At 50.1% G+C, this 16,191-nt stretch overlaps 1 protein-coding gene across 1 annotated transcript in view; it reads right to left on the bottom strand.

Annotated features, from left to right (window-relative positions):
• The window catches only part of ADAMTS10 (ADAM metallopeptidase with thrombospondin type 1 motif 10), a 41,124-nt gene that overhangs the window by 17,133 nt on the left and 7,800 nt on the right, over positions 1 to 16,191 (bottom strand). Inside the window, exons 3-14 of the mRNA XM_044426178.1 lie at positions 11,026 to 11,185; positions 9,674 to 9,891; positions 8,549 to 8,632; positions 7,696 to 7,841; positions 6,327 to 6,370; positions 4,791 to 4,896; positions 4,082 to 4,228; positions 3,813 to 3,954; positions 2,210 to 2,317; positions 813 to 958; positions 659 to 722; positions 37 to 139 (exon numbers count right to left, since the gene is read on the bottom strand). Coding sequence (XP_044282113.1) covers positions 37 to 139; positions 659 to 722; positions 813 to 958; positions 2,210 to 2,317; positions 3,813 to 3,954; positions 4,082 to 4,228; positions 4,791 to 4,896; positions 6,327 to 6,370; positions 7,696 to 7,841; positions 8,549 to 8,632; positions 9,674 to 9,891; positions 11,026 to 11,185 — 1,468 coding nt within the window. The remainder of the gene's footprint in view (positions 1 to 36; positions 140 to 658; positions 723 to 812; positions 959 to 2,209; positions 2,318 to 3,812; positions 3,955 to 4,081; positions 4,229 to 4,790; positions 4,897 to 6,326; positions 6,371 to 7,695; positions 7,842 to 8,548; positions 8,633 to 9,673; positions 9,892 to 11,025; positions 11,186 to 16,191) is intronic.

The following is a 16,191-nucleotide window of genomic DNA, read 5'->3' on the forward strand; positions in this document are numbered from 1 at the left end:
CTGCTGCAGCTGAAGGCAGGAAAAAATCTCACTTACCTCCGCGATATGTTTTCCAGGTGTAATATTTGCCTCGGAAGGGGATGTGATCAAATTCGGCACACTGAAGTTCTCTGAAATCTTGTGAGCCTGGAGGGCAGTCCTGAAACAGAACACAAGGAAAGAAGGACCGCCACTTTATCAGCAGCTTTCTCTGGGTCTCATCCCTCCACACCTTTTGAGCACAGATAACACGTTCCAGCTCTTTGATTCTAGCAGAAAACCTCGTTGGAGGAAACCGAAAATACTTACACCAAAGTCTAAGGGGCCCTGGTTAGCTCAGCTATAAATTATATGCTCTGATCTGCGAGGGTTCTTCTTATATTCTTACATATTCCTGTGGGACTCATCTAACCAAAAAAGGCTGTGCCAGAGATTAAATGAGGGTGGAACCAAAATACCAGAAAAGCAAACATCTGTTTGCTCAGTATTCTTACTTCTAGACATGACGAGGAGGCAGGATGCCATTTCAATCTTTTGGAGTGCTGATGGGGGGGGGGGGGATTGCACAAAAACCATCAAGGAGGAACCAAATGATGCGTGTCTGGGAGAAGGCATGTAGCCATCCCCGGGACCCAAAGGGCTGGATTGGGCCCGTGCTTCCGATTTCCCCGCTACTCACGTCAGTGTTACATGACCGATAGCGCTTCCGTTCCCCCAAGCAGTACTTTCCCCCGATGGTCGGCCTTTGGGGACAAAAGCGAGGAAGGAGGCGTGAGTACCGAGCACTGCTGAAACTCCAGGGGGGCACCGTGCCTTGGGACTGGCGCACGTACCGCGGGCTGTCGCACTGGCGGATGGAGGAAGAGACGCCTCCCCCGCACGTCCGGCTGCACTCTCCCCACGACGACCACGTCCCCCACGCTCCGTCGACGCCCTCCGGCCGTGTGCCAAAAGGCACACACTCCCGCTTGTAGCACCACTGGCGGGGATGAAGGGAGGAAAAGATAGATGCAAAGCGTTAGAGACCGTACACCAGGAATTAGGGCCGTGAGTGGGACACGGCCCACTGGGGTTGACTCGGTCTTCACCCTTCGGTCCTGAGCCTTTTCCAGGAGATCAGAGCTCTAAAGAACATGTGAAGATCCACGCTGGGTCAGACCCAGGTTCTCCTAGTCCTAGTCTGTTCACACTGTGGCCAACCAGCCACCTATGGGAAGCGCACCAGCAGAGCACAAGCGCAACCACACACCACACCCATGTTCCCCAGCATTACTATTTCTAACGCTGGTGACAGCTTAGAATTTAACAGCCCCTGCTGAAATTCTTCTCCAGGGATTTCCAAATGAATGGCCACCACCAGTTGGCAGTTTCCATAGTTTAATTCTGTGAAGAAGGATCTCCTTTGACCTGTCTGGAATATCCCACCCTTTGGGGTTCTAGCATTAGGAGGGAGGGAGAAAAATGTCTCCCCATGCATGTGTTTCACACTGTGTATAATTGTGACCAATCAGCGCACCATGGTGGGATGGAGACAATCAACTAATCCGCATGGATCAGCGGGGTGTGGGTGTGGTGGCTTGGGAGGGAGGGAGGGTTGTTGCACAGTACTTGTCAGAGCATTGTGTGAATAGTACGAAAAGGCTGCCTCGGTGAAGGGTCGCCCCTGGGAGATGGCCAACTGGGAGATCTGGTGCCCAGGCCAGAAAGAGTTTCCCCACCCTGCACTAAGCAAGCTTCAATGACCCCCCTACTTGACCCCCCCATACAAAAGCCCTCCCATTCCCCTGTGGGGTAACAGTGCTCTTGACCAACTGAGGCATAAATGGAGCTAGCTAGAGGACTACTTCCAATGGCCACCCCTTGGCAGTGAGGGCAAGTGTCCTCTAAAGGAGTCCATTGTCTAATGCTATTGATTGATATCTTGACTATTTCTGGCCCATTTCTCAGGGCGCCTAACCGTTGCCCTACGTTCCTGGACTACCTCTTTGCTCAGCTGAAGCAGGGCAAGGCTGAGCGGCAAGAGAATCTTCGGAGAGTTAAACACGGCTCATTTGTTCATCCCTAGCAGTGACACGCCTTACTCCAGGGTAAGTTTGCACAGCCTCACCTGGAGACGCCAGGGAAGGAACCTGAGACCTTTAACACAGAAAAATAGGAGTCCTGTGATTGGGTTATGGCTAATCTTGGGCATTCAGTGCCTTCTCCGGCTTGGGCACATGGCTTCTCTTACCCCCTTTTCAATGGTGTTGGTTTGGCAAAGGGTTCCTTCTGCGGCTGGGATGCTGTTGGTGATGCACTGATTGCTCTTGCTAAGGCACCAGAGTTCGTTGCAAACTTCCTGGAGGGTGAAAGAGGCAGCAGTGGATGGGGCAGAAGGCAGGGGAAAGGAACGGTCCAAAGAGGCGTCGTGGATGGAGGTATGCGAGCTACAAAGGAAATGCTTCAAATGCCTGGAAGAAAGAAAAAAAGCTTCCCCTCCAACTCAAAGCAAGTCCCTGCTGACTACACGGAATCCCAACCAGAATTTTAAGACTTTTAATTTAATTTTGAGATGCAAAAGATGAACCAGGGCGCAAACAATGTAGCAAGCCATTGTGGTGCAGAGAAACCATAGAACAAGCCACTGTTTCTAACCGTGGTTCTGAACGACCAAACTTACCATGGTGAAATGCCACGACTGGGTTCAGACTGCACAACAGACCAACAATAGTAAAGCACCACCAGGGCTTGTGCATTGTCTCAACACAGACTGTGGAGATTTACACTTTCTTGTGGTGCATGATACCTGGTTCTTTTTTGGCAAGGTGCATCATTCCAAATTACAAACACTCAGTTATCCTCTGTTGGTGCATTATCTGATAATGTCAGGAAGGTCACCTTTGGTGGTGGCACCGTGATTGTGGAATTCCCACCTTTGAAAAGCTTCCTGAGGACCAGGTTGTGGTTCTTTCAATGCCAAATGAAGCCTTCATTTTATTCCTTCTCCCCCTGCCCCCAGCCTTTTGATTCTTTCATTTATGTTAAAATGTCTGTTCTTGTGCCCCTAATTATTTCACCAGTGCTGGGTCTTATTGTTCAAACACTTTTAAATTATGTTTTATTATGTTGTATTTTTAAAGCTTAGGAATCACCCAGAAAGCTTTAGCTGTTAGACAGTATACAAATGTCACTAACTGTGATCGTAATCTTACTTTTAATCTTAGTCATCCTCTATAAAAAGCACACAGGTATAAACCATGCCCTGCTCTCAAAAGCAGAGCTTAAATGGATGCAGACTGAAATTGGGATGTGCACAGCCAATGCACACGTCCAAACTGTGCATCGTGCTTTTCCTTCAAAGCAATACAAACAACCATTTTTAATTCACACGGATCTTGGTCTAGACGCATAGCAGCTTGCACACGCATCGCATGGCGCTGTTGCACAAGCAGTTTGGTCACGGCTTCTTTTGCCCCTGCAGGTGCAAGCAAAAATATTTGCAAACGTGCTGTCTGTCAGAGACGCTGAAACTGCAACAAGGACGATACTGCATTTGCTCTTTGGAGGGGTGCAGGGAAGTGAAGGAAAGACACTCGTGGTGTACTTCCTTTCAGGTGGACGATGGCATAAGCATAAATCTGGTGCAACATGGCCAGGTGGTCATGCCAAATGGGACCGGCCTGCCGGAGGTGCCAAGGGGAAGGCAGAACCGCAGAAGAGCCAGAAGACAGCGGCTGAGTGTGGCGGTCAGGGGAGGGACAGCTTGCCATGCATGGCCAATTCTCTCGCCTGAGGGGCAGCCCGACCCACCACCCCTTTGGGAGTCAAGAGTAAAAGCAGGAAGGCTTCTCTACCCCATATTTACACTGGCGAGATTTAACTCCGTACTGAAAGCGGCACTGCTCGTCGGCATCATAGGCTTGCCCCGGAGCCACGGTTGGGTAGATGAAGTCTTGCTTGAGCGGAGCGTTGTTCAGACAGAGCCCCAATCCAGAGCTAGAGAGAGGGCAGAGGGCATGTGAGAGAGAAGTGCATTGGGTCAATCTACCTTTGGAAAAGGAGCAAAGGGACAGGACAGGATGGGAGGGGAGGAAGCAGGCCCAGAAGGAAAGGCAATCCTTACTCCAGGAAGCTGGTAATATAATCCCGGCTGCAGGAGGACCACACAAAGGGGTTGGTCTTCATGGTGATGTGGGCGGCCATGAGCTTGGCTGTCTCCTGGTCCCGGGAGCCACAACTGTTTCCGACACCATCATGATTCATGCCGAAACTGCAAGGAGAAGCATGAGGTGACCTGTGGGGGTTTTGCAGCCAGGGTGGCTCCTGCAGGATAAATAGGGCTGGCAAGCAAAGGTGAGAAGGTCCCAGTGCTTCACACAGCTCCTCGCAAGCCACATCATTTTGGTGGGGGGAGGAACGCTGGGGATGGCTGGGAAGAAGTGTCTCTTGCACAAGTGGGTCTGACATCACAGGGAGTGTGAAAGGGGAGGGGAGGGGCCAGGCAGGGTGAGGGCTTTGTCAAGAAGTGGACAGTTCATCCCACTAGCAATTGGAAGTCATGGAGTGCTCCAGGGTGAACTCCAGACTGTGCCAGTGAAGGAGGAAGAAGAGAAAAGAGGGAAAAGAAGGGAGAGTAAGAGGAGGAGGAGAACAAGCAAAAGGAACAGAGAAAGAAGGGAAAGAAGGAGACCACCTTGCCTTCTATTGCAAAAGCAGCTTCAAAGAGACCTGCAGTCATGCAGGAAGCCATCCTCCACAGAGGAAAGAAAACAGAATTAACGGAAGCCACGGTGAGAGCCGCAGCAGCAGCGGGAAGGATCAGCCAGACTCACGTGTGTCCGATTTCGTGGGCGATGGTGAAGGCAGTGGCTAAGCCCAGGTCTTCGTTGATGCTGCAGCTCCTCTCGCGCTCACACATGCCACCCACGGGGGCCAACCCTGAGAGAGGCAAAACGTTCCCGTGGAGCTTGCTGGAAGCTTCCCCCAATCCATCGTTCAAGGGGTTGGCAGGTCCAATGCCGAAGCCCAGGTCGCCGGCTTGCGCCAAACTAAACGTCTCAGGATTGTGTTTATGGGCACAAATCGTGCAATCACATGCCCAGACATGTATGCGAGGATGAAAGCGTGTTCTCTGAGAGTGGCCACGAGTTCCAGAAAGTGGGTTTGAAAAAATATGCACGCCTTTCTTGCATTCTCAAATTTCCTCAGCATTTTCTTTTAATGTTCAAAGCACAGCCTATCTTAGAGATAGAGGCCTGTGATCAGAGCGAACCTGTACCAGCTCAGGCCTGGCAGACCCAAACCTGGGGAGGGAGTAGCAGTGAACAGCCATCTGATTTTTCAGCCCCATCAAATCCCGCAAGTATCTCCTTCCCCTTACATACACATGTGCCTTTGTTTTCCTACCCTTTTCTTATAACAATGACATTATCTTGCTTATATCATAACTCTAGATCAGGGTTGGCAGACTGGAACTCTCTAGAGGCCCTGGACCACAACTCCCATCATGCCCAGCTACCCAAACCAACAGCCATGGATGATGGGTGCTGCTGCTGTGGACGGTGCCAGAGTCTTCCTGGCACTGTCGTTCCTGTCTCAGATGATGGATTTCACTGCCATTAGTCGTTGGACACAGACTATTGCCAATCTGTTTTGTTCTGCTTCCACTTTTAAACATCAGTCCTAGAGGTGATTAATTTTGCTTTTCATAGCTGTTTCCTTAACCTCTTTGCTGGGCCAGAGGTTTTAAGTGCTTGCTATTTTTCTTATGGGAATCTCTGCTTTCAACTTTTTCGGTGAGTCGGCCTCCTTCTCCCCTCGGCCTGAGAGAGGTCAGTTTCTACAAGGGGCAAAGCGATGGCTATCAGCGCAAATACTTCTTCTGGTAAATGTTCTCAGACGCTACAAAATATGGCCCAGAAGTGGCCCGTATCTGTAGGTTGCTTCCCCTGCTTCCAAGACACTTTTTTGCTTCTGCATTGGATAACCGCTGCTTCATGTCCTTACTAGGAACATTAAGAATTCACATTATTCAGGTCTTTAAGACTTTCATGGCTGATTTTTTTTAAAATATATGTTCACTGTGTGATGACAAGGACCAGGGGACTGTTGCATGGCATGGGTGGGGAGGTGGGGCCCTTAGCCCCTCACGTCAGCCTTGGACCAGATCCAGTTCCAGATTGCTTCCCGGGATGTCCTTCCCCTCTGCCAGAAATGCACTGGGGGGAAAATCAGCCATGGAAGGGCTAAAGATCTGGGACCTGCCAATCCACCTTGGCCACCAGTTGCATTAAAAACTGGTCTTCCATACGTTATCCCCATGGCTGAAAGTCAGAACAGTGAGATGGTAACAGTGCTGTTCCACTTACCTAGAGTGCCACACGGTTTGTTTTTGTAGATGCAGATATCATACCTGAAAGTGGGGAGGGGAGGGGGGGGGGAGAAAAGACAACGCTGAAGTAGAATCCACTGTATGGATTGAGCAAGTTGTGGGGTTTGTAGGATCAATGGCTGGCAAAGATACCTCAAAAGATACAATGCCGCCCACACAAAAACAGTCCCCCAGAGATGTGTTGGTGTGTTGCCTGGATGTAGAAAAAATGGGAAGGATGGACAGGAGGGAGGGAGGGAGGGAGACAGACAGGCAGGCAGGCAGGCAGCAGGTGTTATCAGGACGCAGTGAAGACTTAACACTTCATCCCATCCCAGTCCTGCCTTCATGCCTCAGCCTCTCACATCCCACAAAAAGACCTACAAACAGGCTAAAGACAACCCACTGTGTGGAATGGAAGAAAGGAAAGGGGCAGAAGAGATGAAAGAGGGAGCATGCTTGGTTGATGGCGTTTCACAATCATGTCGTGCAACAAGACAGGACTGGTGCAACCCAGTGCCAATATGGGGAAGGGGAGGCCTTCCCCAGTCCTAGGATTGCTGTTTCTGAAGTTGGAACACTTTGAAAATTATCATTATCTAATTCCAAGTTACTTGCAGGATCCTAGCTGGGCCAAAAGGTGAATCCTACCTATCTAAATAAATGACCCAAAGTGAGAAGCAGTTTGTCCGTCACTATCACTGCTGTATGACTGTAAAATCTAGACACCAAAAATGCAGCACACAAACTGCAAGGATCCTAGAAGTATTCATCTCTCGGTTATTTAGTTTTTTGCTTAAATGCATTCATAGATGGTCCAACTCTACTATTCTATGATTCTATGAGAGCAATGGGGCAGTGGGACCATCTGCCTGGAGAGGTGGGGGGCCCTCCCACACTGGAGGCATTCCAGGAGAAACTGGGCAGCCACCCGAGTGGGAGGGTGCGACTCGGTGTCCTGCACAGCAGGGGTTGGCCCCTATGGTCTTCAGGGCCCCTCCCAACTCTACTCTTCTAGGATTCTATGATTAATTCTAAATAATTGAAGTGTGTCATCTATGCGGATGAAACCAATGGTATTTTCCATCACTCAGAGCAGACTTCACCAACCTGCCAGAACTTTGCATCCTTTCTGAAGACGGGGAAGGGTGGTGGAATGAGGAACGGAGCTGCAGTGGCTCCTCCTCCCCTCCAGGGCAAGAGAGTGGGCAGACCCCTCCCCAGGGGGCTCTAGGGGTGCACCGGGTGCCAGTTGACTCGGACAAGGTGGGGCCCATCTGCCCAACCCCGTCCACGGCGTCACCGCTTGCAGGCTTCATCGTATCAACCGGAAGAGCGCTTCCAACCCCCTTACGGCTTGCAGTTACCTGGTGATCAAAACGGCGGTATCATGGTTGGCTATGCCATTGTCCGGAATGGCGTTGCCGTTGCCATTGTGGTTCACAATGGATTTCTGCCACTTGCAAAAGCTGTCGAGGGACTTTCCGGCATGGTGGTTGATCTCCAGGGTTGGCTGGGGGAACAGGGAGCATTGCCGTGTTTCAGCGCATGGCGCACATATGCACAGACCTGCCCGCTTGTGGAGACCTTTGGAATGCCAGTCCAGTGCCGGTCATTGCAATGGAAAGCCCACCCTGTTTTGATGTGCTCACTCAATGGCTCACTAAATCCAAGTCTCTCCGGAGCATTATTTAATTGTGCTTCTTTTTTTAAGGGAGACTGCCTGGGGATCTCGGGGGGTTCAGGAGAAGCCAAAGGTGAACGCCACCCTCACTCTGCATTTATTGCTAGAGTTGCTTCTCTCCCTGCCTAGCTTGAACATCTCAGAGAGAAGCACTGGGTCAGCTTGTATCCTGGCCCTCCCAGTCTCTTGCCAGACCTGTTCCCCAAAATGTCCTTTCCATTGTTCTCCTGACCTTAGAGAGCAGCCATGAAGGGAAGCCAAGCTCTGATTCTTCCATCCAAAGATGGGGGACGTAAATGTATGCCCCAGCTTTGCTCCAGGCAGGAGGACTGAAGAAACATAGCTCCATGAGGGGTGCCAGAGATCACTCATGAACTCAGCTCCCTCCCCAAACTACAATGCCCAGTGGGGAAGCCATGACAAATACCCAGCTGAGGAAGTTTGCAAAACACAGCCTAATTGGCTCCTGCCTGAGAGGAACCACTGGCTGCCTTCTGGGTGGGTCTCTCTTCTTTCTTCTCTACAGGAAGCCTTACCTGGTCCTCCGTGAGCAGGATGAGGCGTGTGACGAGGATGTTCACAATATTGCCCAGACTTGAGTCTTGGAAAAGTTTAGCAACCTGACCTCCAGAAAACAAAGAAAGACCAGTGTTAAAAACAAGGTCGGTTCTGCTTTGTGGTTGATCAAAAATGTACAGGTATTAGCATCCTTCCTGGGGGTCTCTAAGAGAAAGAATAAAGTTCAGGGGAGAAGGAGAGCAAGTTTCTGCTTGAAGCATTTGCTGTTGGCAACGTCCACTAAACCCCTCAAGGAGCCACCTGTAAGAAGCACTTGCCACCTTTCATCTCCAACAGTCCAACCTGGCCTTTGCTCCACCTCTCCCAACCAGTGGGCTCCACCCCCATCATTAGGCACCACCCCTTACTTCCATGACTCCACCCCTTTAGTCTGAGAACATCAATGAGTTGGAAAAAAGTACAGAGGTCAACGAAAATGATTGTGGGGTGGAACATCTCTCCTGCAAGGAGCAGCTTCAAAAAACGGGGTGGTTCAGCTTAGAAAGAGGGCAAGAATGTGGGGACAAGAGAGGTTTTTAAAATAATGCACAGTGTGGAGAAAGTGGAGAGGGAAGCGAGTTCTCCCTCCCCCATTCCCCTCGAACCCTGGTTATCCTATGAAGTTGATGGGTGAGAAGTTTAGGACAGATCAAAGGAAGGGTTTCTTGGTTAAACTATGGAATTTGCAGCCATGGGAAGAGGAGATGGCCACCAATCTGGGGCATTAAAAGTGGAATGGACAGATTCATAAGAGGAGGCTATCTGTGGCTACTAGCCTTGCTGGCCATGGGCTCCCTCCTTCACTGGAGGTGGTAAGGGGGCTCCCCCCTTGCATGCGCCATTGCTCAGGAGCTGGGCAGGAGGAGGTCTTGCACCCGTCCTGCTGGAGGGATCCTGCGGGCAGCTGGTTTGCCACTGTGTGTGCAGAGTGCTGGACTAGATCAGACCTTGGGCCTGATCCAGCAGGGCTTTTCAGATGTCTGTTACAAGAGGCCAGGAAACCTGTTCATGTGTTGAGGTCTTAACTCCTGATAGAAGCTACATCGCCAGGGAGCAGGTCTGCTGGCTGGTGCTGAGAATCATGTCCTGGTTATAACACTTACAATATTCATGATGGCCAGGATGTACTGCTCAATGTCCCGCCGGCCGTGGTAGCCCACCATCATCTTGTCAGCCACCACGAGGGTCTCCACGTAACGCTCAGAACTGACCGACCTCTTCAGAGGCAGCTGTCCCCGTTGTGTGAAGTTGCCCAGCGTCTTCGCAGGGGAGGGTTTCAGCATCCGCAGCCACCACGGACGACCTTTCCACGGTTTCTCATCTGGGGGAAAATGGCTGTGAGGTGCACTACCTCACTTCACTCTGTCCTTCGAACGTGGGTGAGCACCAAATCCAGCCCTTCTGGGATTTCAATCCATTTTTCCTCAGCTGGCCAAGCCTCCAACCCTGCCTCGTTTCCCCCAAACCACAGGTGCTTTCTCAGCCATGGTGCAGTTTCTCCACCTCTTCAAGGACTTGGCTTTCTAGCAACAGGAATGTCAGACTGAAAGATGCTCCCCTCTTGGCTCCACCCCTTTGGCTTCAGCCCCACCCACCACCAGAATGCGGCCCCCGAGGGGTCTCTGGAATGAAATCCGGCCCTTGGGCTCCAAAAGGTTCTGCACACCTGCTTTAAGGCGTACGCACTGGCATTTCTATCAGAGAGAAAGCTGCTGGGAGTTTGATGCAAAGACTAGTTTTAGGGCCGCCAAGGTTTTCACTGGCCTTGCTTCTTTTCTTTAATAACAGTCTGAAATGTCAGTATTGATTAGGTCAAGAAAGCGCAACCCAGACAACCCCTCACCATAACTAAAGCTGCCCGGGACTAATGGGAGGAGTAGCCCAAAACTTCTGCTGGAAATTGGCTTGGCTATTGAGTGGTATAAACATGAAATAAATAAGTTGCCCACTCCTGAATTAGGCAATACCATTCATATTCTGAATACTAGGAAATGGCTTACCAGATTAATTTCCTTTTATAGGCTTGTGTTGATGATGCAGGAACAGGGCTAACACCAACTAGCTAGATAAAAGCTATCGACTTTCCTTGCCACAAGAGGGCGGAATAGAACTGTGAAATTCTTTGAGAATCTGTTTGCCTGTCTCTAGGGGGCAATAGACTGACTGTTCATGTTAAAATAGATCAACATCCTAAATCTGCCCCAATCATGGTGCTTTTGCTTCATTTGTGCTCAGCATTCCACCCTAAATGGAAAATCGCTTCTGATTCTTGGAGATGGGGCCAAGAATCACCCCACACACATTCAGTCCCCAGTTTGGAAATCATAAGGACTAGAAACTTCATAATTATTTCTAAAAATCAGGAAGCCAATTCTCAGGTGGTGAAATTCTGTACCCAAGACTGTCACATACTTCTGCATGCTGAATGTGGGCACTGATATGAGCCAGGTCATACCTAACACGCCACAGGCTGCGTCCATGTGGGGGGGCTGGAGAGAAGAGCGTTTATACACCACGTGGGGGCTCCCTTCACTTTCTCGTCCACCGCTGATGTTGCCGCCGGAGGTGAGTGGTTCGATGAAGTACTCCTCGTCATCCGCAATGATCACTCCATGCTGAGGCAAAAAGCAGAGGTGTGTTTTCATACCACAGCAAAATAAAACGCACAGCCATGTAGCTCTGTATCCCTGCATCTTCTCCACATAACGAGGCATTCCAGCTTGGTTTTGCCTTGGGTAGGAGAGCAAATGGAGAAAACTGAACCATGTCTGTGCCACTTCATTAACCGATGGGAAATAACTCCTTGAGCTGGATTGCTGCCCTGTGCTGTAGGAGGAACTGCCTTGGAAGAAATTTGGAAGCTGTGCAAAATGCAGCAGGGACCAGATGATTTCCACACATGGAACCACGAAGGCTTGTTTGCACCGGCTGCATTTAAACTTCCAAGCCTGGTGCAAGGTGCTGGTTTTGACTTACAAAGCCTACTGGGGATTGGGACCACGGTACATGAAGAAGGCCCTTACCTAGCAAGAATGTACCTAAGCTCAGGATTCATTATGTACCACTCTTCTCCAGGCGCCTCCTTTAAGGAACCTGCTCAAAGGGCAGCAACAAGGGGGATAGTCTCCTCCGTGGTGGCCCCCTGATTGCGAAATGATCTAACGCCCACCTGGCACAAACTTCTTATTTTTTGGCACCTGGCTAGGATGCCTTTCTTCTCACATGCATTTGGCAGCATGCGATAAAAGTTTTAATTCTTGCTCTGGATCCTTGAACTGGTTTTCAGAGAACTGCGTCTCTCTTGGGGGGTTTCTGCTTCTGTGCATATGGTTTTAGAATGCATTTTTAAGGGTGCAGTATTTGCCAGCCCTCCAGAGAGCTGTGGCTATTCAGCAGGACAGGGAATGAAGGGAAAGAATGAAACACACACGCTACACACAGTGTCGGGAAGCAGCTCTCCAGCAAAACAAGCCATGGGCTGGCAGAGATGGCCTTATGAAGGCCTCTCTCCCCAAACCACCACACGTTCCAGCTGAAAAAGCCCCCCTTCCTTTCACTTGGAAAGGAGCTACATCATGGGCGAATTTTATGGGGGGTTGCAATGTCCCCAGCCCCCACCCTGCTGCTGAGCCACAGAGCACCTTTCCATGGTTTGGGGGATAACCACAAAGGCCGCTGCTGCACCCCAGCAAAACAAAACCAAACACGGCTCTGTGGTGCCGTGGGCCACTGACGTTCAGTAGCAGAGCCTCCGGGCACTTGCCCGACAACAGACAATGGGCTCCAGCCGCCTGGCCAGCTTCATGTTGCCCAGCACAGACAACAAAGTGGTGTCATGTGGGTTGTCAGCAAAACAGGGCCTGCAGTGTTGGCTGAACTCAGCTGAGAGGACAGCCCACAGTGCACAACCCGACACCAAACCATGGATTGTTCGCGGTTCAGGCACTCTGGGTTCTGGCTGGACCATCATCCCCATTTCAGAGGCAAGACCTACTCGACCTTTCAGGCCTGAGGAACTCCACTGTGTCGAAGAGGAAGAGGAAGCCAGGTTCCAGATATGCTACCCACTCAAGGAGCCCTTCCAGTTTGTCCTGAAGTTATTTAGTTAACTTTCATGTTGTATTTAATCCCTGTCTTTTTCCCTGTAGTGATCCCAGCCAATTTACGTAATCGACCTCTCATAGAATCACAGAATAGTGGAGTTGGAAGGGGTCATGAAGGCCATCAAGTCCAACCCCCTGCTCTTGCAGGACACCAAGTCACACCCTCCCACTCAGAGGGCTGCCTAGGTTCCTTTTGAATGTCTCCAGTGTGGGAGGACCACCACCTCTCTGGGCAGCTGCTTCCACTGTTGCATTGCTCAGACAGTGAGGAAGCTTTTCTCCATTTTATCCTCACAACAACCCTGTGAGGTATGTCAGGCTTAGAGCCCAGGATTGGTCCAAAGTCCCACTATCAGCTTCCTGGATCTCCCAAGTCACAGCCAACACTCTGACCACTAGGCAACACTGTCTCTCTCTTCACTGATCACTTCAGCTTGTTCAGTGGGGAAGGGGAAGTTTGAAGGACGTCTCATTGGTGCATGGGTAAAGATTGTGTGTGTGGGTGTGAATGGCATCCAGGCAAGCACAGCAGCAGCTGTGCAGCACCCCGGGGGTGCCCCTGCTGAACTGGGGGCATAGCTGACCTATGGTAGGCATCCATGTGGCAGGAGAGCCAGTGTGGTGTTGTGGTTGAGAGCACGGGACTGGGACTCAGGCGATCCGGGTTCGAGTCCCCGCTCAGCCATGGAGCCAACTGGGTGGCTTTGGGCCAGTCCCGGACTCTCAGCCCAACCTACCTCACAGGGTTCTTGCTGTGGGGAGAAGATGGAGGAGGAGAATGATGTAAGCTGCCTTGAGCCCTTTGTAGGAAAAAGGCAGGATATAAATCCCAAAATAAATAAATAAATCCAGCCTCTAGCGCACTTGTGGCAAACCCACTGCAATCTTCCTAGTGCCCCACAGACGAACGCAACACATGTAGACCTGAAAGGCACTCTGGAGTCCCATGTTCCCGGCAGATGCACAGCCAAGCTCTGGTTAAATGCCTCATGCCAAGGACTGCCCGCCACTTTGCGAGGTGGCCAAGTCCCTCTCCAACAGCTCTTACTGTTCGGAAGCTTCTCCTAATGTTGCTTCCTTGCCAGTCTCCACCCCGTCCGTTCTAGGATTCCTAATGCGCCGGTTTCGCTTTGGAAATCAGGCCAGGTCACCTGAAGAGGATCTTGGAAATGCCCCTTCCCCTTCACAAGCTCCCGCCCTCCCTGCAGCACGCATCCCCCAAGTGCCATGCTATAAGCCAAGGGGTGCCCCTCTTTTCCAGCCCCCTTCGGTCAGACGCCCTAACCTCACACTACCTCACTTGTGCTTGGAAGGATGGCTGGGTGCCAAGAGCAACAGAGCTTGTGTATGAGGAGGAAATCCACCGCTGGGCCATCAACACCAGCCCCTTCCAGGGAATTTTACACTGTAGGCACACAGAAGTGATTCAGCTCTTGCTGCGGGTGAGGGGCGGGGGCGGGGGAGGCACTGGGACAGCCAAAAGAACAACGGGGAACTGAGTTTGCTTGATTTCTCAAGTGCTGCTCCTGGAGGGTGGAGAGGGGAAAGTGTAATGCCTTCTCTAAGAGAACGGTTTCCCCTTCCTGGAATGAATCAGCAAAACCATGAGCTTGTTGAGTTCTCAGACTTGCACCCTGAAGCTCATGTAGAGGGTGAGCCTGGTTTTTATTGAATTTTCCATGAAAATCCATCTGCATTGTTGGGAAAATTCAGATAAATCCTGGCAGAAAAACATTGCTTATATGTGCCTTTGTGTTACAGAATCAAACCTGCACCCCTTTCTCAGAAGGCACCAGAATTCCAAGCCAGGTCACTGTTTAGCATAGCTGTTGCTTTAAGAAGATGGCATTCTTAGCTAGACTGAGAAGCCACACATACCTGTGTTATTATCAGCTGTAGAAAAACTGAAATAATGCTGTTCGTTAGTTTCTGGATGGGCCCACCGAAGCAGAGGCAAGTCCTGCTGAGTTTAAGTTGCCAAACCAGGCTTCCTAAATGCTTCCTCCCTCAGACACATTTGCATGTGTGAACAGATGGACCGTCTGACCTGAACTGTCCAGAATTTGCTAGACTGACCCATCAAGACAGCAACCAGTCATGCTTCCCAGACTGTTGTTACCAGTATTTCTGATGGGTTTAGAACAGTGGTGGCCAACCTACGGCACACGTGCTGCAGCGGACACACACAGCGCCCTCTGTTGGCACGCGAGCCCAGTCGCCCCAGCAGCCGAGCATCAGAGAGCAGCGCACATAGGGGCCATGCGCATGCTCAGAAAGGAGTGGCGGCGCCAGGCGATGACATCACAAGCCACGACTCATTAGCCGCGACTCATGTGAGCTTTCCCATGGCCGGTCAGTGCGCTGTCAAGGATATATATATGTTTGTATCATTGAAAGCTCCGTTACTGTGTTTTTCTTTTAAGACAAAAGATGTTAATGTATGAGTTGTTTTTTCTAAACTAAAACCTCAGTATTCAGGTTTGATTGCAGTGTAGGCACTTTGCGATAAATAAGTGGGTTTTGGGTTGCAGTTTGGGCACTCGGTCTCTAAAAGGTTTGCCATCACTGGATTAGAACATAATTTCATGCCCAAAGACAGCAGGTGCTCTTGTACTGAGATTATCTGGAAACTTAACACTCTGTATTGCTGTATGTGACTAGCAGGGTATAAAAGCATCTGTACATGGGCTGTGATTTTGTAGTTGAATTTACCTCTACCCGGTAATGGATTATTGTGACTGCAGATACTGAGGTCAATAAAACAGCAGAGGTTCAAACGGTTGATCTTTCCCACGAACCCGAGTTTTAATTTCTTCCTCACAAATTGAAAACCAAGATTCTCTCAGCATTTTTGTGGTGTCTTTCCCCAACAAGGGTGCGCATTTTTCAAATATAAACCACTTTGGGTTCCTTGAAAGGAAAAAAAAGGAGGGGCAAAAAATAATGCCATTATGAAAATAATGATAATTTGCTTCCCTTAATTCATGCATTTGTGTACATGTTCCATGTTCCTTTTCTGAGGAGCATTTTGGAAGTGTGAACATTTTCTTCCAAAGCTTTCCTGCAATGGGTGTTCCACAAGCCACATGGCAAGCTCAGAAATAGCATAGCCCATAACCTCTGCATCCCATATTCTATTCTGGGAGATCTGAATTAGCTAAATTCTGCTCAAACACCTGTTTGCCCTCTCGCCCTGCCTCCCAGATATTCCTTTGGTTCCACTGTCATCCAAATTAAACAGAGCATAGCAGTTTGGAGAGCTGTATTGAAAGATATGGAACATGCCATCTGTCCTTTTTAAAAATCCCATTCAAGTTGTGTTCTACAAGGAAAGGTGCTTATTTATTTATTGGATTTATATCCTGCCTTTTTCTTTTTTGAAAAACTCAGATAGGCTGAACACTGAGGGGAGACATTAGACCCCTCTAGAAGCCCCTCAAAGGCTGTCACAAAAAGGAAGCTCAAGGTCTCTTCTTGCTGGTGCCAGAGTGTAGGACATGGAATAATCAGTTCAAGTT

The sequence above is a fragment of the Varanus komodoensis genome, unplaced genomic scaffold (genome assembly GCF_004798865.1).
Source record: "Varanus komodoensis strain SLA01 unplaced genomic scaffold, ASM479886v1 scaffold164, whole genome shotgun sequence".
In the NCBI taxonomy this organism is placed as follows: Eukaryota; Metazoa; Chordata; class Lepidosauria; order Squamata; family Varanidae; genus Varanus; species Varanus komodoensis.